Source organism: Lipophrys pholis (assembly GCF_963383615.2).
Source record: "Lipophrys pholis genome assembly, chromosome: 12".
Lineage (NCBI taxonomy): Eukaryota > Metazoa > Chordata > Actinopteri > Blenniiformes > Blenniidae > Lipophrys > Lipophrys pholis.
The window spans coordinates 19,197,132-19,222,854 of NC_137641.1; the positions used below are offsets into that span (position 1 = coordinate 19,197,132).

The 25,723-nt window shown below is 39.8% G+C and overlaps 2 protein-coding genes across 4 annotated transcripts in view; both read left to right on the forward strand.

The window, feature by feature from the left end:
- Positions 1 to 5,814, forward strand: part of sh2d3ca (SH2 domain containing 3Ca) — a 64,409-nt gene extending 58,595 nt beyond the window's left edge. Inside the window, exons 14-16 of the mRNA XM_080476686.1 lie at positions 831 to 942; positions 1,034 to 1,240; positions 3,290 to 5,814. Coding sequence (XP_080332812.1) covers positions 831 to 942; positions 1,034 to 1,240; positions 3,290 to 3,465 — 495 coding nt within the window. The 3' untranslated portion in view covers positions 3,466 to 5,814. The remainder of the gene's footprint in view (positions 1 to 830; positions 943 to 1,033; positions 1,241 to 3,289) is intronic.
- A 4,707-nt stretch (positions 5,815 to 10,521) lies between these two features.
- On the forward strand, positions 10,522 to 23,127 carry urm1 (ubiquitin related modifier 1). Of its 3 annotated transcripts, none has more exons than XR_013935838.1 (6): positions 10,522 to 10,587; positions 11,629 to 11,699; positions 19,799 to 19,880; positions 21,570 to 21,618; positions 22,232 to 22,512; positions 22,564 to 23,127. XR_013935838.1 is itself a non-coding variant. In XM_080476467.1 (5 exons), exons 1-5 carry the CDS (start codon positions 10,553 to 10,555, stop codon positions 22,298 to 22,300), a joined length of 306 nt encoding a protein of 101 aa, XP_080332593.1. In that variant the 5' UTR covers positions 10,522 to 10,552; the 3' UTR covers positions 22,301 to 23,127. The 3 variants fall into 3 exon arrangements, 1 of the variants encoding a protein (XP_080332593.1); XR_013935839.1 differs by having other exon boundaries at positions 22,232 to 22,480; positions 22,564 to 23,126; XM_080476467.1 differs by having other exon boundaries at positions 22,232 to 23,127.
- The last annotated feature ends 2,596 nt before the right edge of the window (positions 23,128 to 25,723 follow it).

Genomic DNA, 25,723 nt, shown 5'->3' on the forward strand with positions numbered 1-25,723 from the left:
TTCCATATGAAAATGTCCAAATCTTAAGACATCTACATGATGTACATGATGATGATATTTGTAAAAGGCAAATAAAATCCAGGAAATTCTAACGATGAAGTCGAGGCTTCATTAAAAATTTCACTTATGTGTCGACCGAAGTTTATCACAAAGAAACGAAAAGTCTTCATAAGCTTCTGAGCCGCATTAATTGTATTTTGTTAAGTTTTTTCCAATTGGACCCTCAGGCACTGCTGATAAGACATAAGATTTTTGATAATGCCGGGATCACTCTGGAGGCTGAACAACTAAGATGAATAACTTGTTCATTATAGAAAAGTCTCCAGATCTGTTTGTGTGGTTTTTTTTCTAACACTAAGTGTAAACCGATTTCAGCACAATCCAAAGATTAAAGCTGAAATATATTCAGGTGAACCAGAGTTCAGAGAGAGAGAGAGAGAGAGAGAGAGAGAGAGAGAGAGAGAGGACTGAGTGGAGAACGCACTGTTTACAGGATGGAGAATCCACAAAGCTTATGACATCCATCCATCTTCGATACTGCTGTGTCTCGCTGAGGATTGTGAGCCAGTGACGTATAAATGAATTCTGATTGAAAAGAGATTTCCCCTCATGATCAAAATGTTGTAGAAAAATCGACCAAAGCTGAAGAAAGATGAAGCTGCAGCCGATTCAGACATTAAAAAGAACAAAAAGCAGAAATATGACAAGTGCTGAAGTTCTTGGCAACAGCCGACTGCAAACTGCTAAAGCTTTGAGGAACAGTGACTAATTGAGTGAAGCATTTTGAGCGGATGTGTGACAACATTTTGTGCGCATGTTTGTCTTTGCAGATTTCCCGCCTTGAGCAGACGTGGGTTACTTTACGCCAGAGACACACAGAAGGTGCCATTTTGTACGAAAAGAAGCTCAAACCCTTCATGAAAAATATGAACGACGGTAAAGGTGAGACGCTCACTGGTGTCACACAGATCTGTGTGCGCTGGGAAATCATTTTCTGAATAATACTGGACACCGATTCTTCTTTTGCTTTCAGAATCAAGTGCCCTGTCCAACACGTCTTTCCCCCACATCCTTCCCGTGCTGTCTTTGTTGGAGAGGGGCTTGGCTCTCGGGGAGACCCTGGAGCCCTGGGAGAGTGCCGAGGTGGGAGTCGACGTGGTCATGTACCACCTCGAGGCAGCTCGTACCATCGCTCATCATGGGGCGATCTACAGAACCAACACAGAGACCAAATTGCAGGGTAAGACGTTCATGTTTACTTCAGGATGATCGGAAATCCCTTCAAAATAGTCTATTGCCTAATGAAAAACGGGCTATTACCTAAAGAAAAGGGCATTTCTAAAGACAACGCCATTATTTGTTCAGTTTATGCTCATGTGCCACATTAAACCTTTTCATTATTTCATCTTCAGAAACATTTCTCACATTCTTATGTTGATAGCTTTTATCAGCCCCTCTTCGATCTTACATCTTTATTTTGTGATTATTGCAGGCAAAAACCTTAAATTTGTTGCCAATTGTTCCAATTATTTCACTGGAATTTGACTTTTTTATGTGAATATTTGGCCAAAATTGCAACGCTTGGTAAAGATTTGCTTTTAAAAGACAAACTACTGCCTCTTAAAAATAGAATAGCCATGTAACATCTTGTAATATAACAGCTCCAGATGCTCAAGTTGTTTTCATTTATTTTCATTCATTTGACGTGAGAGCATGGAGTTCAATAGTGTATAAATGTGTAAAAAAACAAGAGAGCAAAAATGCCTTCAAAAGTTGAACGTTGTATCAAAAACTGCTGTGTTTTTCTCAAAGAGATTTATATACGACAACATGCATCACACTAAAAGTCACGGACATTCGCTATTTATGATTCAAACAAGATAAATTTTCGAACTGTTCAGTTCTGTGTGAATTGTGCCATTGGCTTCAGACAACCAGGGGAAAAATATGTAATATAGTTAACTGATCATGTTAACTTTGATGTTTTTTGATTTGAATTAGTTTTAATCACTGACCAACCTGTTGAAAAGTTGGTGCTCATGTTCCACCACAGATTGTAAAATAACTTCCTGCCGCCAAGTGAGAAATTACAGGATGATTTCGGAAATTAAACTTTTCAATTAATTTAACCAATTAAACCTTTGTAGCTATTGTACAGTTTCCTTAAATTTTCATAAAATATTGCATTCACAAGGTTGTAATTTTCTGGAGGATCTGTTGCCTGTGTGTGTGTGGGGTGTGTGTGTGTGGGTGTGGGTGTGGGTGTGGGTGCGGGGGTGGCTGTATTGATCCTTAATACCTCACCACTAGTTCTCAGCTCTCGGCCATTACTGCTTTATTGAACAGTCTGTCAATAGTTATCAGTTCACGTCTCTGTTTTTTGTTGCACTCTGCTATCGATCACACTGACCTCAGTTTTCTTTTTTTTTTTTTCTTTTTTTTTTTTTGAAGCAGCTCCATAAACTAAACGGCCGCTTTTGTCATGTGGTTATAATCCAAATGTTGAAAGTCTCTCTTGCAGCACATTAAAAAAAACAGTGTTATGTAGCTGCATTTCCTTTTATGGAGAACTGAAGAGAAATGCTTTGTGTAAAACACGGGTTGATTTCCCTGCAGGCTTATTGTGATCAGAGCCACAATCATTATATTTGACCATGAACGATCAGTACAAGTGGCACAGTAATCGCATCTGGAAGCCCCTTCATCCTGTTCATCTGCTCAGTTATTATCTCATGACTTACAAATCCAGTTTCTCAAGTGGTCATAAATACCCGGGAAAAACATCTTTTCTGTGTCATCGTGCGAGTTGTTTGAAAGCAGAATGTTTTCTTTACTGTGTACTAATATGTTTGGAAGGTGTGCAGTTTTCACTGTAGTTGCATTATTGACAGTACCTCTTTGTTTTTTTGTCATTTCTTTCTTAACTGGTTTTCAGCTGTTTTTTTAAATACAAATTAAAATATATACATTTATTATCCATTCAACTTTTAATATCACTTGATCCAGTTCAGGGTCTTAATATTTTAATAATACACATTATATACTTACCTGCAGCAAAATGCTAATACATACAGTCCAAAATGAACTCCACTGACATGTCACTCACTAAAGCCCAAAACATTTTGACATTGACATGGCAACTTTTTTGATATTTTTTTTTAGAAACTCCTCAATATTTCCTGCCTCAAAACAATCCGGCTTAGTTGTCAAGTGGCGTCTGGCTGAGTTCTGTGTTTTCCTACTCAATGCTACCTCACAATGTAATAACTTCCCCTCTTCTCCTCTCCAGGATTTCAGGAACGAGCAGAGATACACGACATCTTCCAGACGGAGTTTCAGATGCGTCTGCTGTGGGGCAGCCGCGGCTCCGAGGGCAGCCAATCGGAGCGTTACGAGAAGTTTGACAAGGTCCTCACCGCCCTGTCACACAAGCTCGAGCCCCCCGTGCGCCACAGCGAGCTATAGCACCCGCCCTGATGACAGGACTCTTCGGTTTGCACTTACCACCTGGAGGTGGTATGGTCTTGTTTTCCATCGTTGCGGATGACGGACAAGAGTCCAGCTTGAACACTGGCAGAAGTGAGAGTGAATGAAGAGGCAGCTAAAAGAGGACATGCAGCAAGGAGGGAAACGTGTTGCACTCACTGTAGACTCAGAATCCAGTTTCTTCTGTGGGCTTCCACACTCGCCGCTAAAATATTTAAATGCAAAAGCAGAGGAGACGAGCTAAGTGGGGAAAAAATGATAGGAGAGAGAAGGGTGGTCAACCCTTCCAGTACATGTGTACAGTGAGACCAGAGAGCCAAGTGGAGCCGAAGAGTCTGGCTTTGCTCCTGTAAAACACAGAAACTTAACTCCCGTCGCACACTGTAGCCTGAAAAAAATGACAATAACCCCACATAGCTCATCTATAGATGTTTAGTCTGTGCGAGTGAGCGTGGGTGTTGGTCAGTCCGTTTACGTTCCTTTATATATGTGCATCATCAATGTTTCTTGTTTTGTTTTTTGTTTTTAAATCTGTTTAAGTTCTATTTATTTGTCCCGAATCAAAGAATATCAAATCATTAGGGACATTGCTACTTTAAAACTCGTGAGGATCTGTCAGTGCTCATTGCGAGGGAGCCCTCCTTCATAAAATCCCATTAAATATGTATCGAACAGTCCCATTGAATCTCATTAAAAATGTATCAGGCATGCATTAATAAATGTATCGGAATGAAACATTTGCAGAAGTGATGCATTGACTTCAGTGTGAGGGCTTTGTGAGTGGTTAAAAATGTAACGAGGACAAAGCAAGTGCCCCCCCGACGTGGCGGTTTGATTAATACATTCGATCTGGTGTGTTCTTTGCACAAATTGTTGCTTGAAAAAGGCAGACAAAATGTGAAATTTATCCTCTGAAATTTAGTTAAAGCAGTGTTTCACTTTGTGTAGATGCATTTCTTAACATGGTTTGCTTTCAGGTTGAACATTTGAGGGAATATTTCAAATGGATCGATGCGCGGAGCTGTAAATGTAACACAGACTAAAATGTTGCTTTAATTTTAATTTAAATTGCACGCTGTCTAACCGAAGAAATATGCGCCGCAGACATCTTTAATTCTTTTTATATTTCGATTTTTTTTTGTTGTCAGCTTGAGAATTATTTAAGATGGCAGTGAAGGTCCTCTGGTTGTATATTCTCACTTTATGTTCCAGCAATAGAGATAAAATTACCAGAGTACTTTTTTCAAGGGATTACATTTTGGTTGACCAGTCAGTGTTAATACTGCTGCTGTATTACTAGTGTACATGCCTGAGAGGGCTGAAGCCATCTGTCAGAGATATGCAATCATATCAATAAAGGGCTGAGATCCCTGAGGAGCAGACACCCGAGAGACTGTAGAAATTTTTAAATCCTGATTTCTTACCCAAATTTATGATGGATACGAGTGGTTTTCAAAGTGTGGGGTTGCCTGAGAGTTTAAGAAGGGGCTCATCAGTTATATTTCTGAGGGAAAAAAACTGATAAAAAGATGTCAGTGGACGGTAAAACAAAATTATTGGATTTATTGCAACCGTAACGGAGATAGAATGTCGTGCAAAGACAGTGAGACAGACAATCACACACTTTCAGGTTCACAACTAAAAACAACTTCAGAGTTCCCGTTTAACCTCCAATGCATTTTGGACAGTGGAAGGAGCATGAACACAGAGACCCCTCCGCACCCACCCGCGTCCGCCCCAGCTTTGAAAAACCATACAATAATGACAGCCGTGTCAAATATCAAAATAATTGTTCTGAATAATGTTCTTTCTTTGTCAGAGTTGCTCGCCGGAAATCATTAAAATTGATATTTTTTTCCAACCTATTTTTGTTCTTGACAGGGTGTCAGCTGTAAAGGTCAAAGTACAAGGGAGCAAGGAGTAATGTGCCGCTTCATGCTGTGGCCCAGCAGGGGGCGTGCTTTAATCTGCAAAAAAAAAAATCATTGAATTGTAAAATTGAAGACTTGAAGATTACACACATGAAGAAATGAATAAAGTGTGTGTGGAGAAATGAATAAAGTGCGTGTTTTGAGACCAAGAGGATGCCTACTGGTTTAGGTTTGATTTCATTGATGATGATGATGATGATGATGATGATGGAGGAATATGTTTTTATTTGTCCTCTGTTGAATGATGTACAGAAGCACTCCGACTTTCACAGGACTGTATGGGATGAATTTGAAAAGCAGAATGACTTGAAATGGTTTAGGACTGATCTCGTGTTTTTTTACGTACTGTACATAGCAATTCACTTTTTTTCAAATAAAATGATTGCTTGTGTCAATGAATTTTAGTGGGGGTTTTTTCTAGAATAAAAAAGTCGCCATATTTTTTGAGTATTATAACTTAATTAACTGCTTCATATTGGATTTAAAGATGAAAATAGGAATTCACTTGATTATTGAATGATCACTTGATCGTCTTCGAACTGTTTGCAATTCCAAATATGTTACCATTTCTTCCAGAATGTACCAACATACAAAAAAGAATTAAACAGAGCGGTTACATTAAAAAAAAAAAAGACTTATTGAAGACTCCGTTACCAGCAGTTACTTTAGAAAAACTTAGTCTGTTTTACAGAAAAGCTATGCATTGAATACATTCTGATTCTAAAATAGTTTTAATTTGTTGATGCAAATATATATCTTTTTTCTAATTTAAAGGTGCCTTTCTGGACACGCAGTGAACATCTTCCATGAACAAATAAAAGATGTCAAAATTAATAATCTTATAAAACATATTAAATTGTGGTTTTTAAAGTCTTGAATAAAAATATATTTTTTTGATTTGCTCAGCAGGAGATGTGAGTATCCTTCAATTATTAAACAAACGAAAGAAAAACATTATTTGCACATAAAAAACAAGTTTTTTTTTAAAAAAGTGTAATGTTGACTAATATCCGCTAGGGTGCAGCATTTCACTATCAAACAATAAATAAGCAGGTTTATCCCGTCTCCAATCAACAGTCCAGTCAAAGTTCGATCAGTGATTGTAATGCTACTTTTCCAACCAGACGCTTTGCTTCTTTTTTTTTTTTTGCATTTGGTGGATTTCCCATAATCCTGCACATTTCAGCTGCATCAATAGTGTTTTAGTGTTGCGTATCCTTGAGCTCATCAAAGGTGTGTTTAGGGAAAGTGCTTCATGGCGTGCACAGAGCATGCGTGCTGTGTGAAACACTTCACATTGTTTTGCAGACAGACCCATGGTGTTGGCAGCGGGTAGGAGGAAAGACAGATGGTGTGTGTGTGTGTGTGTGTGTGTGTGTGTGTGTGTGTGTGTGTGTGTGTGTGTGTGTGTGTGTGTGTGTGCGCGTGCGTGTGCGTGTGCGCGTGTGTGTGTGCGTGTGTGTGCGTGCGTGCGTGCGTGTGTGCCACAGCACAGATGCTGCAGGAAGACTGCTGTTGCTGCTTACTTCCTCCATGAAGGGAGCAATGTATGCAACCCTGCAGCTGTTATCCTGAGGGGGGTCAGGTTTATTCCAGGTAAAAATAAAAGGGAAAAAATCCTCAAGAAAAGGAAAAAAATAGGGGAATCTACTTTTGTCATATTACAAAAGCTCTTTGTTGCTGAGCAGAAAGGGGAAAAAACAGAGCAGAACACAATAGAATCAAACAGAATAGAATGTCTCCTCATCTACAACAATAGAAAAATTTTCACATGCTCCAGTCTCTGTCTCCTCATTGCATACAGTTCCACAGGCGTAACATGTCATGGATGTAATCTCTAAGAGGATTCTCCCTGCTTGGTATCATGCTACATGTTAATTTCAGCTCTTTATATTCCTGACTGCAACAAACCCTCGATCTCGGAGGCCTGCCTGCCAGTGAGCCAACCATCCACCCAACCAACCGTCATCAATTCACCCCTAATCTCTCCCCCAGTTCTTCCATAGCTAATCCGTTGTGTTGGTCATTGTCATCTGATCATGTGTGACCTTGGGTTCTGTATGGCTGGTGACGGGCAGCGTCACATTGATGTTTGCTCGATGGTGGTGAGGGGGATGCTAAAGGTTAAAAACTTGGTTCTGTTTTTTCTGAAAGAATTCAAAGATGTACAGCTACCATAGTGTGAGGCTAATTAATCCACCAAAATGATTTCCATGTTTTGTAGGCTATGAGTGATGACTGAATTTTGCATTAGGTTTTACTAGCAGAAGATAGAGGAAAATTATCAATATGAAAAGATACTTTTAAACTCCACTCGTGACCAATACTACACCTCTAATCAAGAATTATCAAAAAGAAATATTGGACATTGAGTTTTACTTAATGTCAAATAGTTAGTGTGAAGTAGCATTATTGTAATTATAAAGGTGTAAACACTGGTATTAGAATACAAATGAATGACTCACTTTGAATAAGTTTCCATACCATACGTATGTGCACAATTGTTTACTTATACTACTGGGACCTGTAAACCACAGAAAAATACTTTCTCAACATGCTTGGAGCCTAAAAGATCCCTCCGATTTTCTACAAAGTCAAATGAAATGAAATTCCTTTAGCATACAATACAACTGTTCCATTCAGATCAGCTTGACCCAAACTTCAGGGAAGCTTAGCAAATATAACATGACATGCAGTGATGGCGTGATCATTCCTGGCTAACTCCCTTTTATAACCATGAAACGTACAGCCAGCCTAAGGAATCCCACCCACCCTCATCTCCAGCCTCCCTCTGATCCCCCCCCAATGATTGTTTCCACTCGTGTAGGTACCCCGAGTTCCAGCAGGGGACTCATCATGTCTTCATTATTTTTCAAAACTTCCACTGCGAGCCTCCTATGTCACAGAACACCCTCAGTTTTCCCGCTAGCCTCGGCATGCACCCACGCCTCACACTTCCCCTCGCACCCGCCAGGCCCCTGGTCGATCCGTCTATCTGCCCCTGCACTGACTCCTCATTAACACATGAATAAAGACAAGGAAAGGCCCGCTAAGGCTTGGACGCCAACAGAAGGCAGCAGATTTGCAATTCAAACCTCAGGTCCGTATACCCTCCCACCCCCCACCTCATCCTTCCTCCCGGCCCTGCATAGTGGGACAGGAACTGTCACCAGTATGATTGAGGATGTATGTGAGGGGAGAGAGAGGGATGGAGGGATGGAGGGATGGAGGGATGGAGGGATGGAGGGGGACAGATGTGCATTCACACACTCATGTCATGGCTCTGCGCACTTTTATATAAACAGACACTGCACAAAGACAGGCAGGCATGCATATGCAGAACTGAACCTATAACTTTTCATTGTGATGCATTTTCCAAACATCAGGAGGCGAAGCAATTGCAGTGAATTTGGCTCAGAAATAAGCGCAATGAATAATCTTATTCAGACCACAAAAATGGTGAAAAGTCCTTAAGAGCAATGTAATGAAAACACAGGATAGGACCAAACAGAAATGAAATGTCTATTAAAATGTCTATTGTGATTTTACACTTCTCTCGCAGACGTTCAGAGTGTCTGCCAGGAAAACCGATCCATTTACAAAATTGCTCATTAAAGATTTTACTCACATCGACTCATGAGAGCAACTCTGATAGAATTAATTTACTCATTATCTTTGTCAAAAAAAGACATAAAATGAATGAATTTATTGAAGAACACGATACTGTGAGGACGCTTATCTTTACTTGAAAATTTTGAAATATGGATTTTGTCTTACATCTTTGAGCTGGGTTGCACCCAATATAATCAATTGAAATGATGCGATTATGTTTATTTTTATATATTTTGGTCCACAAGGTGTAAGCCATCTTGAAGTCATGCATATGGATTTAGTTGTAATGTTTTTACCATACCAAGCATTTATGTTACAGAGATTAACAGTCTTGAATCTGCTATCTCTCATTATTGCATAGGTATTCGTGGTGTTATCCATGCCATGTAACGCTACAAAACAATATCTTCTATTGAAATGCGACTGGAAATCTGAGCCTGAGAAGCAGTTTTTTTTTTTAGGCAAGTTGAGTCAAATGATCCCCTACATTTTTATAACGGCTACATTGATCACATACAGGCTGATCACACAGAAACTACAACAAAATGGTCATTGTTTTAGGCAAGGCAAGGCAAATGTATTCATATAGCACATTCAGACACAAGGCAATTGCTTTACTAGGAAATAAAGGAAATACATTAAAACATATCATTTAGAAATATCAATCTTGAGCAATTAGGATTATGAAGTACATTAAAATGTGATTAAGAAAAGCATGAAATGAAGAATAAATATTAGATAGAAGTAATAAAATATTTAAAATCAATTGTGCCTCTCAGCAAATAATAGCACCTAAGTCCTGATTTAAAATAAGTGAGTGTGGCAGCCGTCCTGAGATGGAAGTTTGTTTCACAGGTGAGGAGCGTATGAATGGAAAGCTGCTTCGCCTCGTTGGCTTCTGACTCTGGCAATACTGAGTAAACCTCTTCCTGGGGACCTGAGGGGTCTGGATATTCCATATTCTTCAAGTACATTTGAGTATCAAAGCTTTATATACAAGACATAAGACTTTGAAGTCAGCCCGTTGACACACAGGCAGCCAGTGCAGATTAAGCTCACGTATTACGTGCTCCACCCTCATGTGTTGGTGAGGACTCTGGAGGAGCTACAGTCAAACTCTTTGTTTTGTTGCCTTTTTTTTAACTGAGACCTGGAAACATACCATCACAATTATTCAGCCAACTAGAAATAAATGCGTCAACAAATTTCTCTGACTCTTGTTCAGTCAGAAACCTTTTACTCAAATATGTTCATATATTCTTTTTTTTAATGGACACTTATATTTGCATTAGTTTGCACCTATTAATAATAATAATAATAATAATAATAATAATAATAATAATAATAATAATAATAATAATAATAATAATAACCTAACCTAACTTTCATACTTTTTTGTTATCTAATTCAATTATTAGACAAAGTATAAACTGTTCTTTACGCGCCTTTTTCATTTTGGCGAACTATAATTAATCCCACGTCACTTCCTGTTTCTCTGAACACTTCCTGCATGTGCTGACAATATGGCAGCGCCCATAGCGATCCGTCTGGAGTTTGGGTGAGCGACTTTTAAAAGCCTCCTGAAGCGTCTGTCTCTATTATAAGCAGCAGAGTGAGAGCCATACAGGGAGCGGGGACTTTGTGAAAGCATGAATGCTAAAGACTGCGATAATCTTATGTTCTCAGAATGGATTGTCAGCACAAGTCTTGAGAGAAACACTGAGGCTGCTGTCATTACAGATTCATCTTGTGTTTGAAGAAAAAATGCATCAAATGTAAACGTCTTCAGGATGTATTCATATATCGCTGCCCTCCAATGAAGGAGAAGATGGGATATTGTGCTATGTTTTTCCTGTTTTAGGTCATTGAGACACGAATAAAGCTGCATGTGGCTCCTGAAATAAGTTTGGTCTCACGAGCATCTCTATATAAATGTTTTTTATTGTTAATAGATCAGCTGTTGACTGTATCTTAGACATAAAAGTACAGGTGTTACGAACAGGAATTGGGCTAATACAAATGCCCCCAGACAAGAACAGTGGCTGGTTATTGTATTCTAGATGTATTTGATGGATAAATTGACCAATATTATAAAGCTAACAGAAAATGCTTTTTTATTAAATGGTCAAGACGATTGGACAGCTAAATGGCAAGTTAGATAAGGCATAAAAAATACTCATACAGCCATTTAAAAAAAATGTCCTAACAACAACTTGTTAGTGTTTTTTGTTTGATATTTGTTTTGTAATGTATATCATTTCATGTTGTTTTGTTAATGAAGTAAATCAAAAAACAAAGTTTTGAGAGAAAAAAATACTGATGGAGTAGCATTCAACTAAAATGTTCTTGGTGTGAGGCAAACATTGTGTAGGTTGAGCTCATTTTCTGCCTCTGATAATTAGTTTGACTTTAATTCAAGCAGAACAAAAGATTCTCCTCTATTACAATGAAAAGGGGGTTGTTGTTGGGAGAAATGCATACATGTACTATGGGAGAATATCAATTGTTAATGGGTGGTTGTGATGTTTTCTAAATTCTACAGCAAGAATCTACTTGATTTGTATAGCTGATCTTGTATTACTATTATTTTTGAATTCAGGGGAGGAGCAGAGCTGCTTATTGATGGAGTGAAGGAACATCAAGTGACACTTCCAAGCCAGTCTGATCCCTGTGAGTATCACCTGTCACCCATCCGTGCATGTCTTTTCATCCGTGCATAAAGAGGCCGTACTTTAATGAGTTTAAAATGAGCCCAGTTTATGATTATTATTTGAAAATGTGACCCTGTAATGCCTTGTATCGGGTAGCTCCATCTGAAGACATTGTCAAACGATTCATGACTTTTTAAGGGGGCTCTTTTGCAGTAATTTAATGGCTCATTTGCACAAAATGTGTATGTTTATACATCATCTTAGCCACATTGTTTGTATGGATCAGTTATAGATTAGTGTGACACGCTGGTGAATATCATCTGTGATTGGATGGTCCGTACTTTAGAAGTCATGGAACCACCAGAATTACACATACAGTGGATACACAAAGTAGTCAGATCCCCTTAAAGATTCTACTTGTTATATTGCAGCCATTTGCTGAAATCTTTTGAGTAAATTTTTTTTTTCATGCATTAATGTACCCACAGGACCCCATCATGACAGAAAAACACAGAATTTAAGCCATTTTTGCAGATTTAATAAAAAAAGAAAAGCTGATATAACACATTGTGCGAAGTATTCAGACCCTTTGCTCAGTATTGAGTAGAAGCACCTTTTTGAGGTTTCTACGGCCATGAGTCTTCTTGCAAATGATGCAACAAGTTTTTTTCACTGCCATTCCTCCTTGCAGATCCTCTGCAGTTCTGTTCCAGGTAGGACGGTGAACGTTGGTGGACAGCTATTTTCAGGTCTCTCCAGAGATGCTTAATTAGGTTTAAGTCAAGTCGGTGGCTGAGCCATTCAAGAAACAGTCACAGAGTCGTTCCGAAGCCACGTCTTTGTTATTTTAGCTGTGTGCTGAAGGTCACTGTCTTGTTGGAAGGGGAACCTTCAACCCAGTCTGAGGCTCTGAGCACTCTGGAAAAGGTTTTTGTCCAGGGTTTCTCTGTACTTGGCCGCATTCATCGTTACTTGAAAAACACAGCCACAGCATGATGCTGCCACCACCATGCTTCACGGTTGGGATTGTATTGTGAAGGTGATGAACAGTGCCTGGTGTTCTCAGCATATACCGTTTAAAACTAAGAACAAAAACATCAATCTTGGTCTCATGAGACTAGATAATCTTATTTCTCATAGTCTGGGAGTCCTTTGTGTGTTTCTTTTTGGCAAACTTCATGTGGACTTTCATGTGTCTTGCTGTGAGGAAACGTTTCTGTCGGATCTGTCATGAATCCCCAGTTGGTGGAGGGCTGCAGTGATGGTTGACTTTCTAGAACCTTCTCTCATACCCCTATTGCATCTCTGGAGCTCAGCCACAATGACCATTGGGCCAGCTCTTCGAAGAGTTCTGATGGTCGTTCCAAACATCTTCCATTTACAAATTATGGAGGTCACTGTGCTCTTAGGAACCTCGGGTGCAGCAGAAATTCTTTTGTAACCTTGGCCAAATCTCTGCCTTGCCACAATTCTGTCCTTGAGCTCTTGGGATAGTTTCTTCGACCTCATGATTCTCATTTTCTCTGGCATGCACTGTGAGCTAGAAGGTCTTATATAGACATGTGTGTGCACATACATTAAATAAAATTAAACACAACTGGACCCCAATGAAGGTGTAGAACCATCTCAAAGATGATCAGAACAAATGGAGAACACCTGAGTTAAATATAGGAGAATCACAGCAAAGGGTCTAAGTACTTATGGCCATGTGATTTATTTTTTAAATGTTATTTATTTTTTATAAATCTGTAAAGCTGTCTACAATTCTGTGTTTTTCTGTCACTATGGGTGCTGTGTCTACAATAATGACAGGAAGAATTTACTTAAAATTTAAGGGAGTCTAAATTCTTTCCTTCCCCACTGAATGTGAGATGTGAAGCTCTGTTCCTCTGCTTTCTTGTAGATTTTGACTGTTTCTATATGTTATAAATAATCTAAGAATAATGGTACAATACAAGAGTTAAAAAAAATAAAAATATATCCTGTGACTGCGGAAGATCATTTTAACACAACCTGTGTTGGTTTTTGGTGCCAAGAAGACATGTTACATGTGAAATAAGCAGACAGTTCAGCTCCGGTAGAGCATTAGTGAATTGGAACAGTTGCGTACCGTCTCACAAACCCCGGTTCAGACGCTGTACATTTCAAGCATAAAACATGTCTCCTCCTGGAAAGGCTGCAGACTCCCTCCTCTCGCTTTTATTTGCCTCAACATCTTTGAAAGCAATCACTCTCACCAACCCACAAAAACAAGATTCTTCAAAGTAAAGGCTGACAGGTCTGCTCTGAATCCTCAAAAGATATATTGTTATTGTTTTCTTTTCTTTGAAATGTGAATAAATAAAAAAATATAGATTTGAGGTTGGATTGAAATTGCCCGTAGACATGAATGTGAGTGTGAATCTCTGAGTGTGTGTCTGTGTTTGTCCTGTGTAGTAGCGACCTGCCCCAGGTGGAACCTGATTTCACTATAAATCAAGAAACTCTTTCGACTAAATGACAGACATGCTGTAAAATAACGTCCAAAAGTGAGCATAATGCTTGAGATGAGTGACCTTGTCAATGTTTTGTTATGTTGCCTCCATACATGTAATGTGAACCGCCGCAGTTTTTGTTTTAACATTTGCGCCACATTTTGAGGATTGTTGAAAAACATCTCAATATGTTACCTAGTTGTACTAGGTAACATATTGTATATTGTGTATACGTGTTTTTGGAGTCTGACTAATCCAAGAGGAGAATTCAATACTGATTTTAGGGTTTGCTTTAATCCTTTACATGCTGCTGTAGACTGGCCACGCCCACCACTTCCCCTTTTCCCTCTCTTTATATCGTTCTTTCAATCCATCCTTATCTTTAACATCTGTGTGGCCGCATGCTGCTTCTCTAAATTGATCCTTTTAGTCTTTTTCGCTTGTAAAAGCTGCCCACTGGCTTCGCTGATGCGAGTAGTAAAAATGGTAAAAGGACATTTATGTTGCTTCTGTGAGTTGCAAGAGAGAGGAGCTGGGTGACAAAACTATTTCTGCTGAATTGGCATTTCATTGGGGTTGGAGAAAAAACAAAAGATGTTTCCCCTCACAGGAGTCCAACATATAAGCCTTGATTTTACAGAAAAATTCAGATTCCTTATAATATGGGTCACGAACGCAACCAGAAAGTCTCCAATGTCAGCTACGGGCCCAAGTTATTGAAGAACATAAGGAAGAGAGATTGTTGTGAACCACAGCAGCAGTGAGTTTAAGATGTGTTGTTATTTCAGTGTGTGTGTCTGTGTGTGCCACAGTGAGAGAGCACACAATCAAAATATGTGTCTTTGGAGTTTGACCACACAAAGGCCGTTCGTGCACGGTGCTGACGTTACCACGACTACAAAAAGACAAAGGTTGACCACACCGGGGAATGTTGGCCTGATATGACCTTGCAGCACCAGCTGACCTGTGCCCCCCCCTCCCACACACACACACACACACACACACACCCCTCTCTCTCTCTCTCTGTCTGTCTCTGTGTCTGCGTCGATATGTCTAGCTGGTCACTACGCTAATATATTTTTTAACGGTCTGCGAACGTGCACATTTTGAATTACCGTTTCCTGCCCCTGCTTGCTCATAGTGATCTTAATTTGAGAAGCGCGTGGATCTGGCAGGTTTGCTGATCCTGAAAATGTTGCTCCGAACTAATTTTGCTTTACACATTGCCGTGCGTGTTTGTCAGACTATGTGTGTGTGTGTGTGAGTACGGGGGGGGGGGGGGGCAGTGTAGGCAGATATAATTGGTTCTGAATCCTTCGTATTTCTTTTTGACCCCAGCCGGTGATTGATGACCCTCGACTGAAAGGCTCCACCCCCTCTCTTTCTCTATCTAACTCTCTCTCTCTCTCACTGACCCCCCTCTCTAACTAACAAAAAACCCCATGCTCTAAGGATCGCACCATTTTTTTTTTCCCCCTCACATCCCCAGAAAGATGGATAGCTTGTCCCCCTCGCATGACAGTCATAATTGTGGAAAAGCAAAAGAAGAGAGGGGGGGGTGAAAAAAGACGCACGCACAAAAGGAAAGCGGGAACAGTTTTGAATTGACATCAAAATGGCGCCTTTTCTCTCCCCTCCCTCCATGTCAGCTTTCCTCCCACGCAACGCAGCCATACCCAGCATGCAATAGGATCCAGTGACGCATTTTCCCCTCTTGCCCGTCCGTGTGTTCCCTCATTTTGCTTTTCTCTTTCTACCTGGATTGCTAGCAAAACCGCTTCCCTTCAAGTCTGCGTTTGTGTTCGCATATAAGCCCTCTGCACCTTATTCCCGTATACTGTGGGTGATGCAGCTCACTTTTATGAAGCCTCCCTCATCACTTTGCGTCGACACTCACACACTCGTGTCAAGGTTTACCAATGAAAAGCTCAGCGCTGATTGATGAAAATTTGGCTTAATGTGTGGAGGTGAGGTGAACTGGTGATTGTAACGTGTGTGTTTGTGTTCTCAAGGAGAAATTTAAAAGAGGAAGAAAGAGATGAGGGTTGGAGAGAGCAACTTTTATGATGGGGGAGAGAGAGAGAGAGAGAGAGAGAGGGAGGGAGGGAGCGAGCGAATGAAAGAGTAAATGGGTGAGCAGATGAAAGAGGGAATAAGGGGTAATGGTGGAGAAAAATACCAATAGTCAAAGGCAGCAGCACTGCAAAGAAAGGAGTCACCACAGAGAAGGAGTTATGACTGCTGTAGTGATTAGTTCTGTTTTTAGCCCCGCAGAGGTGCAGGTCAATATTCACTGCCTTGCTGTGTGTGTGCGTGTGTGTGCGTGCGTGTGTGTGTGTGTGTGTGTGTTGCGGGGGGTGTCACTTTTTATATGGAGTCTTGCAACCGTAGAAAACTGGCACTATCATTATACTACTGAGCAGGCAGACAGCACTACAATTAACTAGATCACTGCCACACACACACAAACGCCCACACACACGCACACACCCACACACCCACACACCCACACACACACATGCACACACACACCATATCAGCCAGTCATAACCACACTGACCACACACTGATTTTTTTTTTTTTAAATTAGGAAATAATATTCTTAAGTTTCATAGAATAGTTCAAATGAAATTTAGAAATTAAAGAATCAGTACAAAAGCATTTGCTAAGTGTGACTTACAAATGCATGAAGTGTCTAAAAGCAGACAGAGATAATTAAGTTCACGGTGCTACACACAGAAATAAAAGATGGTTTTAAAGACAGAGAGAGCTCGTGCTCTCAGGTACATATATTTAGTGCATTACAACATCATGGAGCCACGTAATGTTATAAACATATTATGAAGACATTAAGAGTCCATTATTGAGTATTTCCTTTTAGATATGTGAACCCACCTTTGCCTCTTAAACACACAGATCCCACTGCAGTAATTTTGCTTGGTATCATTTCATAATATATGACCTTCAAAAATTAATGTTTTGTACACAGGTGATATTTCAAGCCCTTTTTTTAGAGGCGTGACAGACCGTGTTGATGTAGGAAATGAAAATAAGGAGTCCAAACTCTTCTCTACATCATAACTTATTGTGCCATGCTCATGACATACAGAAAGTGCGACTGAAAAATGGAAAAACTCCCGATTTCCCACAAACGTGTCTGTGCAGGGACCAAGCTCTTGTTGTGTGGTCCTCTTGAAGCAGGTTTTAGACTACTTCTATCATGTCATATCAGAGCAGACAGCACTACGCATCCTGAATGAAGACCACATGCCATAATCAATATTGCAGGCTTGTTTGCAAAGTTACAAATGTTAAAACCTAAAAAAACAAAACAACAATGATTTTAAACCAAGTGTAGACAAAAATGTACAGAATAGATTTAAAGAAATCTCACAAAGATGTCTGTTTAGCAATACAGTCAAGAATTGCAGCACATTTTGTTGTAAAAAGAGACTGAAAGAGAAAAAGAAAGGAGCAACTGCCCGTCTTTTTGTATTACATCCGTATCATCTGCACCATTCAAACATAGAAAAAAAGATTTTACAAGAGAGAATATTTTGATAATTTTATATGTGTTTCGTAGGAACGTTGAGAAATCCAGTTTCAGCTCCTCGGTGATCATGCTGTATCTCCCTCCCTGCCTTTCCTGAACATGTCTGACGCGAAGCCTGCAGCCGCTGCTCCGCTTTAATGTAATTTTCACTCTGCCTTTCATGGAGCTGAACCCCGGGATCTCCGAGCGGCTCGACGCCTACCTGCTCGCGGCTTCCCCGCTCCCCTTACACCTGGCTCGGGATGACTCACTGTCGTCCTCTTGCCCTCATATCTGCTCCATCTGCTGTTGCTCTCTTGTTCTCCTGATTTCCTTTAGTCGTATTCACGCTTCCTATTATTTGCTCTCTTTTCCTGTGCATTTCTGTCCCTCTCCGTCATCCCAGCGTAAACTGATCAAGGAGGCCGGTTCTGTTAATTTCGTCGGCGTGTATATGTGCTCGAGTGTGTGTGTGTGTGTGTGTGTGTGTGTGAGAGTGTGTGAGTGTGTGTACGGCTACAAGCAATCGCAGACCTGCTGTCGCGTGTCAAGCTAATGTATATCAAGCAGACAGCTGTGTTCGCCACAAACAGATGAAGCACAAACATACAACCAAGATGAGTCAGAAGATGGTATTAGCTTCATGTGATTTGTTTTGTTGATTTCACACAGTATCTTGTCTGGTTTTTTTTGTTTTGCTTTTTAATACGACCACACACATTAACATGCAAACACACACACACACACACACACACACACACACACACACACACACACACACACACACACACACACACACACACACACACACACACACACACACACACACACACACACACACACACACACACACACACACACACACACACACTCAAAGGCTCTCACACCACCTTGAATCTCTACGATAAGCATAACTTTAATATATTCATTGTTAGTTGTTTAGTGGGGATTTATCCTAAAACCCCTCATTGGCGTTGCCTTTGTGGCTGTCAGTCGTCATGAGTGAGGCTCAGCCTATTGTTGAGACAAGGTCAAGCTGACTGTTCAAGAGGTCAGACTCATAGAAAATTCAAGCTTTGCTGACATTGAAGCTCAGACGAAACTGCGTCGCATTTAATGGCCGACAGATTAAATATTATTTTCAAATTTGTTTTTTTAAGGGTCATTTCTCCTAATTCTGCACAAAAAAAATCCCTACGTATGAGACTTGGTTGGAATAGTCTAATTTTCAAGGGCTATATGATTTGGAGACACATCTGTCGTCGTGCTTGTATTTTTCTCATATTTCAACCTTTTAAAATAACACGACACACTGCAGTTCTTTTTTCTTCTCCTTCACATTTTTACTACATTTATCCACATAAATCCCTGCATTTTTTTTTCCTATTTCAAGGTGAACTATATCACGCTTGGCCACTGGCATCAGTCTGGCTTCCCCCAATTTCCAGTGTCCTATCCTACCCCCCTTCCCCACACACACACACACACACACACACACACACACACACACACACACACACACACACACACACACACACACACACACACACACACACACACACACTCATAAATATACATGTATAGACGCATACACACTCGTATGCACACATCCCGTCCCGCCTGGTGCTTCTGTCGCGTCACATCGACCGAGCAGGGGGCTGGAACCATGCACCTTGACCCCTGACCCCTGACCTGTGACCTCTGTTGTCTGCCTGTGTATGGGCCATGTGTGTGTGCGTCTGTGTGCATGCGTGTGTGTGTGTCGACAAAAGACGTAAATCTGTTTACACAGTCGCACTGTGGGGACCTGCTACCGCTATAAAGACATAAACTCTTCCTGCTAATGTATATCAATACATGTTAGTATGAAGGTTTGGTTGAGGTTAGTGGTCAGTAAGTTTAGGATTTCAAGGAGATGAAGGTATGTCAATGTCCTCTGGTTTGTGTGTGTGTGTGTGTGTGTGTGTGTGTGTGTGTGTGTGTGTGTGTGTGTGTGTGTGTGTGTGTGTGTGTGTGTGTGTGTGTGTGTGTGTGTGTGTGTGTGTGTGTGTGTGTGTGTGTGTGTGTGTGTGTGTGTGTGTGTGTGTGTGTGTGTGTGTGTGTGTTTTCCAGGGGACATGAAGCAGCTGCTGGTCTGGATCCAGCGAAACCTTCTGAAGGAACGACCAGAGCTCTTCGTCCAGGGGGAGTCTGTGTGAGTGCACTTGACACACACTTGATCTGTGTACAACGGCATCAACCCTACAGGATGTGTAACACATTATTCTCCCAAGCTCGTGGCTGATATGTGTCCAAATATCTTGAGCTGTTCTCGATATGTAGAGCCGTGTGTCGGGGAGATTTCTGAAGTGTTTCTCCTGCAGCTAAAACCTGCTGAAATGAAAAACAAGTCTCTCCTTTAGGTTATAGGTTTCGGTAAGATGATTACCTGTGTGCAAGTGTGTGTGTGTGTGTGTGTCTTGTGACTGTGTGTATGTGGGGGTTCAGGACACACGGCAGCCTTATAGGACTGGCTGACTTTTACAGCTGCCTTTGTGCAGGACTATTTATAGCACCATCTCACCAATGAAAGGAGAAAAAGCCGGCCTACCTATAAACCTTATGGATTAGATGTGTGTATTTGTGTGTACTTTATGTTGGCAGCATGCACCGCTCTTTTTGTGCAAACGATCATCAAGGTGTTGCTTCATTATCTTTTTAAAAGGTGCACGGACGCCGCGTGTGATTTATTTTATTATCTTTACCTTGTCCTCTTGTCTTTTGTCTTCTGGGCGTGCATACGCGCCTGTTCGTGCTCACAGGTTTTCTACTGTGCTGCCCTTTCTCATTGACGTCACAGAGCGTCCATGAGCCGGTTGGAGACACTGTGAGGGACATCCGCATGCGCTTCAGATATTATCTCACCACTATGTGACTTAAAGTCACCTCTTTTTGGAAAATAAACCACGTATTTGTAGGAGATGTTCCCCGTAGTTGCCTCTTGTAACCCTCTCCTATTACCACCATTACCCTCCTCTTTTGTATGTTATTTTTGGTACCCCATTAATTTTCAGTGACAGGTTGCTTTTTTTTTTTCTTCTTTTAACCGTTTGGCTGTAGCCACTCAGGTCTCATAGAGAAGAGTCATCTTTCACTTCTTGTACAGACAAATGCTGGATGCATATTTACAGGAAGAGTTCAGTTAACATTAATTTTCAGCTTCGAGAAGATCCACAAAAGCCTTGTTTGACGTAATATGAATTTTTACTTGTCATTTATATCTATGAATAAATAAAGTCTCATCTCAATTATGATCCTTTAATTTAAGATACCAGATTTTTTTCAAGCTAATCTTTCTGCAATGCCGTTAACAGTAAAGAACACACATTGAATTCCAACATTTTCTAATCTAATTATTATTTTGCAAACTATTTGTTTTAAGGAATACACGTTTTAAACAAATCAACCATTTCAAATTCACAATTTCAATTCTCATCAATTAATCTTCCACAACATATGAAAACATGTTGTCAGCTATTTGTTTACTTGCATTTGAGATTTATCCAAATGCCTTTCCACTTTTCCTTTTCTAAATATTATTACAAGCAACAGAAAAGATTGTGCCGTTATATATTTTATGACTATGATCCTTGATATATTTTATATTTCTATATGCTCACCGTTATTTTTAACTGGGTGAATGAATTGTTGAAGAGTGTGTGTGTGTGTGTGTGCGCGTGTGTGTGTGTGTGTGTGTGTGTGTGTGTGTGTGTGTGTGTGTGTGTGTGTGTGTGTGTGTGTGTGTGTGTGTGTGTGTGTGTGTGTGTGTGTGTGTGTGTGTGTGTGTGTGTGTGTGTTTGTGTTACCTTTGGGAGACGACTGAAAACAGTGTGTTTTCCCACAGGAGGCCGGGGATACTGGTGCTTATCAATGATGCAGACTGGGAGCTAATGGTGAGAACTGAGCGTCATGTCCACTGTCAGATGGCGCGTGTGTGTGTGTGTTTATTAGTAATGAATATAAAACCCCTTTATTTTTATTTCACACTCTTTTCAATATGTATTATGTGTGTTTACTGTAACATGATTTTGGAACGTGTTTGCATAGATTCATAAAAATGTTTCAATCAGGAGGACGACTGTTAATGAGAGAGGGAAGGTTAACCTGCACATTCACTGATGCTGCAGCTCTTCATTCTCTCTGAGTTAGTTAATGTTTCATATGATGTGGAAGCAGCTGCAAGACAAGTTTGTCCTTGGGGTCTCATATTTGAGCGCATTTTTACACACACACACACACACACACACACACACACACACACACACACACACACACACACACACACACACACACACACAGTCTAAATGCTTCAATTTGAATGGATTGATTCAATTTCAGCACTCAAAGCAGCATGTAAATGAAATGAAAAGTTTGTCATTGATTGGCCCCCAGTGTGTGCACAGGAGCAATACACACATTCATATTAATAAACATAGATATTTCTCCCTTGACTTGTACAGATGTTGGAACATTGTGTGTGTGTGTGTTTTTTTTCTAAAATCTCAGGGGGAACTGGACTACCAGCTACAAGACCAGGACAGCATTGTGTTTATTTCTACTCTTCATGGAGGCTAAAAAAACAACAACTAAACAACATAACTACAACACAAACATATTGCTCCAGCCTCTCCTCAAATCCTCTGCACACTTTCTTATTTTACACCCCCACATCTCAGCAACATGCCACCCCATTGGATGCTGCTGCAGTGTCAACCTGCGCTGTTGACGAAGACTATTGATGTTACTCCACAAGAAGTGAAAATTCTGAGATGGTCCCCATGAAAAATGTACAAGCTATGTGGAAATATGTGGCATATATGCCACATATTTCCACATAGCTTGCAGATTTTACTTGTTTTAAATTGGACTGGCCTGAGCTATTTACCTTATCTCCTTAAAACAGTCTTTCAAAGCTACAAAACAAAATATGCATAGCTTTATTTTTTATGAAATAGATGACAATAAAACATTTTCTTGAATATCCCACCCACAAAGGATGACTAAAACTGCATAGAAAAATGTTAGAAATTTTATCATATACAGTATTTGTGGTTGTAAGCAGGGGCAAATGTGCAAGGACGTGATCATATTAAAACTGCAGAGAAAACTGTTGGAATTGCAGTAGTGTTCACTGTTATTCTGAATTCCTGTTTATACAAAAACATCAGTTACAGATGTTCAATTTGTAAAAACACACTGACAAAATACAAGAAATGCCTAATTGTCTTTGTTATAACATTATAATGTGACGCAAACCATTTATCTTTTTTGTATTCTGTGAATTGGGTACTTTTCAGTTGTGTTGGATGTGTTTAATTGCTTTTGTTGTTGTTTTTTTTTTTTAACGTTTTTCAGATTTTTTTCCTGCTTTAAATGAAAATAAAAAATTTCATACCACTGTTATTGAGATTTTTTTTATTATTAATTTACACTTTTGAGTAGTTTTAAAATGCTTCAGGTATAGTAATTTTGTTTGGCTTTTTTTATTTGTATTTTTTGCCGTTCGAAATTGTAATATTTTCATGAACTTTAAGTAAAAATGTGTAATTATTTTAATTGAACTTAACTCACTAACGTACATAATCACACGAATAATTGTTTACATGTATTTGATATTGATTATTCACTGGAAATACGCAGCACTTTTGAACTAGTTTTTGTTTCCTTAAAAAACAAAAAAAAACAAAGTCTCACCATTTTTTATTTATTTATTATAATTTTGTCTTCATCAGCCCTGCGTCCTGCCGCGCGCCACGCACGGCCTTCCCGATCACTTCTAACACAATTAGGATTTTCCATCACGCTCGGATAATTTGTGGTGATGGTTTCTATCTCATCGATTTGGGCGCACATCGCAGTTTTAGGATGCTTAGACGAGACTTGGGGGGGGGGGGGGGATTTTTGCCGTCCTGTGACCACACTCAGCTGGAATATTTATAAGGAAAGAGAGGGAGATGTGAAGGGTGCGCGCGCGCGCGCGCGCGTCTGTGTGTGCGGTGGGTGGGGTGTGAACTACAGGACCACTGCGGGAGGTCGAGGTCTTGCCTCCGGGCTGCCCTCCCCTGAACGCCCGGGGCGACCTAAAACCTTTTCTCGCTTGTGGAGTCCGATTTGCAACGGGAAACCGGCCTATAATGGTGTGCAGAAAGGAAATGCTAATGAGGCTGAGAGGGGGTGAGAGAGGGAGAGGGAGAGAGAGAACGCAGCACCAATGTCAGCCAGTGCAGGCCCAGATCAGGATACCCTGAGAGTGATTCATTTACACAAAGTGAGCAAATCACCAATCTGTTACATTTCGCAGGACATCTTGATTTATTTATTTTATTTGCCTAGATATCTGAGATACGTTTTAAATTGATCTAAAGTTGCAGCATTAGTGTAGGAATTTTAAACCTCATGCATGACTCCTTTTTTTGTTTGTTTTTACTTTATAGTGAAGCCTGATTTACATTTTTAATGAGTATCTAAATCTCACTTTTCCCTGTAATGTGTTCCAGCAGGGACGTCCAGCATTGGTTCACAAACACTTTGCACTTGTTGTGGTTAAGCCCATGCACACTGATGCTCAACATGAGAAATGGTGGCTAATGGTTGGTCAGTCACGACAGTGGAATTTTAAAAAACAAAACAAAAACGTGAACCTCATTGAAACGTAAGAAATAACTGATTTTACGCATTTCTACGTTTTTGTAATATATCTCATTTTTGGTGTATAAAAAGCAAAAACTCGTCACTGTAGCTGTAATTGTAGCCATACATTTAGTATTAAATAGTTTATCACATAACTTTTCTTCTTATTTTTAAAGTACACTGTTTATAATACTGAAGGGGGAGAAAAAGTAAAATGTGCTCGTGTTTTTTTCTGCTGCAGCTATAATCTGTTATAACTTCAAACAAACTAGTGAACGGTTTTAACTCATTTCTATGATCTAAAATCAAAAAGGAGAATCTGAAAAGAAAGCAGAGTTTAAGTTGCACATATTAATCAAGTTGAGAGTGTAGATATGCTTTAAAAAAACTGTAATTGAGCAAACAAAAACTACGTGAATTCTTTTTAAAATGTAGGGAAACACACACGAACACTGTGGCTTCCCTTTTGGCAAAACACACTTTTGTCAGCGTGTGGTTGTAATTTCCAAGTCTGTTGACACGAGTATAATAAAATCGTTGTCTTCATGAAACGAAAAGGGCTGCAACGGACACAGAGGCATTTCTGCCAGAGTAAACATGATGCACTAATCCCCTGGATTTAAGAGAGGTTAGCCTTTAATGATCGACAACTATACACACGTTGGCTGTGTGTGTGTGTGTGTGTGTGTGTGTGTGTGTGTGTGTGTGTGTGTGTGTGTGTGTGTGTGTGTGTGTGTGTGTGTGTGTGTGTGTGTGTGTGTGTGTTTGAATTAATCAGTCTATCTGTAAGAACAAATTTTAACATATTTGAAAGAATTTCAGTTGATAAATATGTTACGTGTCCAGCAAAGACATGCTCTGCTTCGGTAGCTTTTTAATAACTCTTTGTATAACAGGTTTTTTTTTTCTCCAAAATAAAATAGCCGTTTTAATGGTTATTATATGATCAAATTACATTTTTAAACGATTAGTGAAAACCTACTAGCAATACAAGTGACCCACTTGGTTTTTAAGTGATGCCCATTGACTCCAGCATCAGTCATCAGGCCATTTTTTTTTTAATTATTTAATTCATTAAATGTTTGTTGAAATACTGTTACAGGTTTAAATGAAGTAGATTGATTTCGTTTTGACTCAAACGAATACAGTAGTTTATTTTTATTTATTTTTAAAAGCCCTCCTACATAACACACTATATGTCCTTTGTATGATAGTGAGTAAAATGTTTAAACCCGTTTTTATTCCACTCAAACGCAACTTTGACAAAATATATTTTTGCCTTAATTCAACCGATTCTGGCTCGTTTTATTTCCTGCTCCTCCTATGTGGTGATATACGATCCAGTTTGTAGCATCTCATCCAAAACGT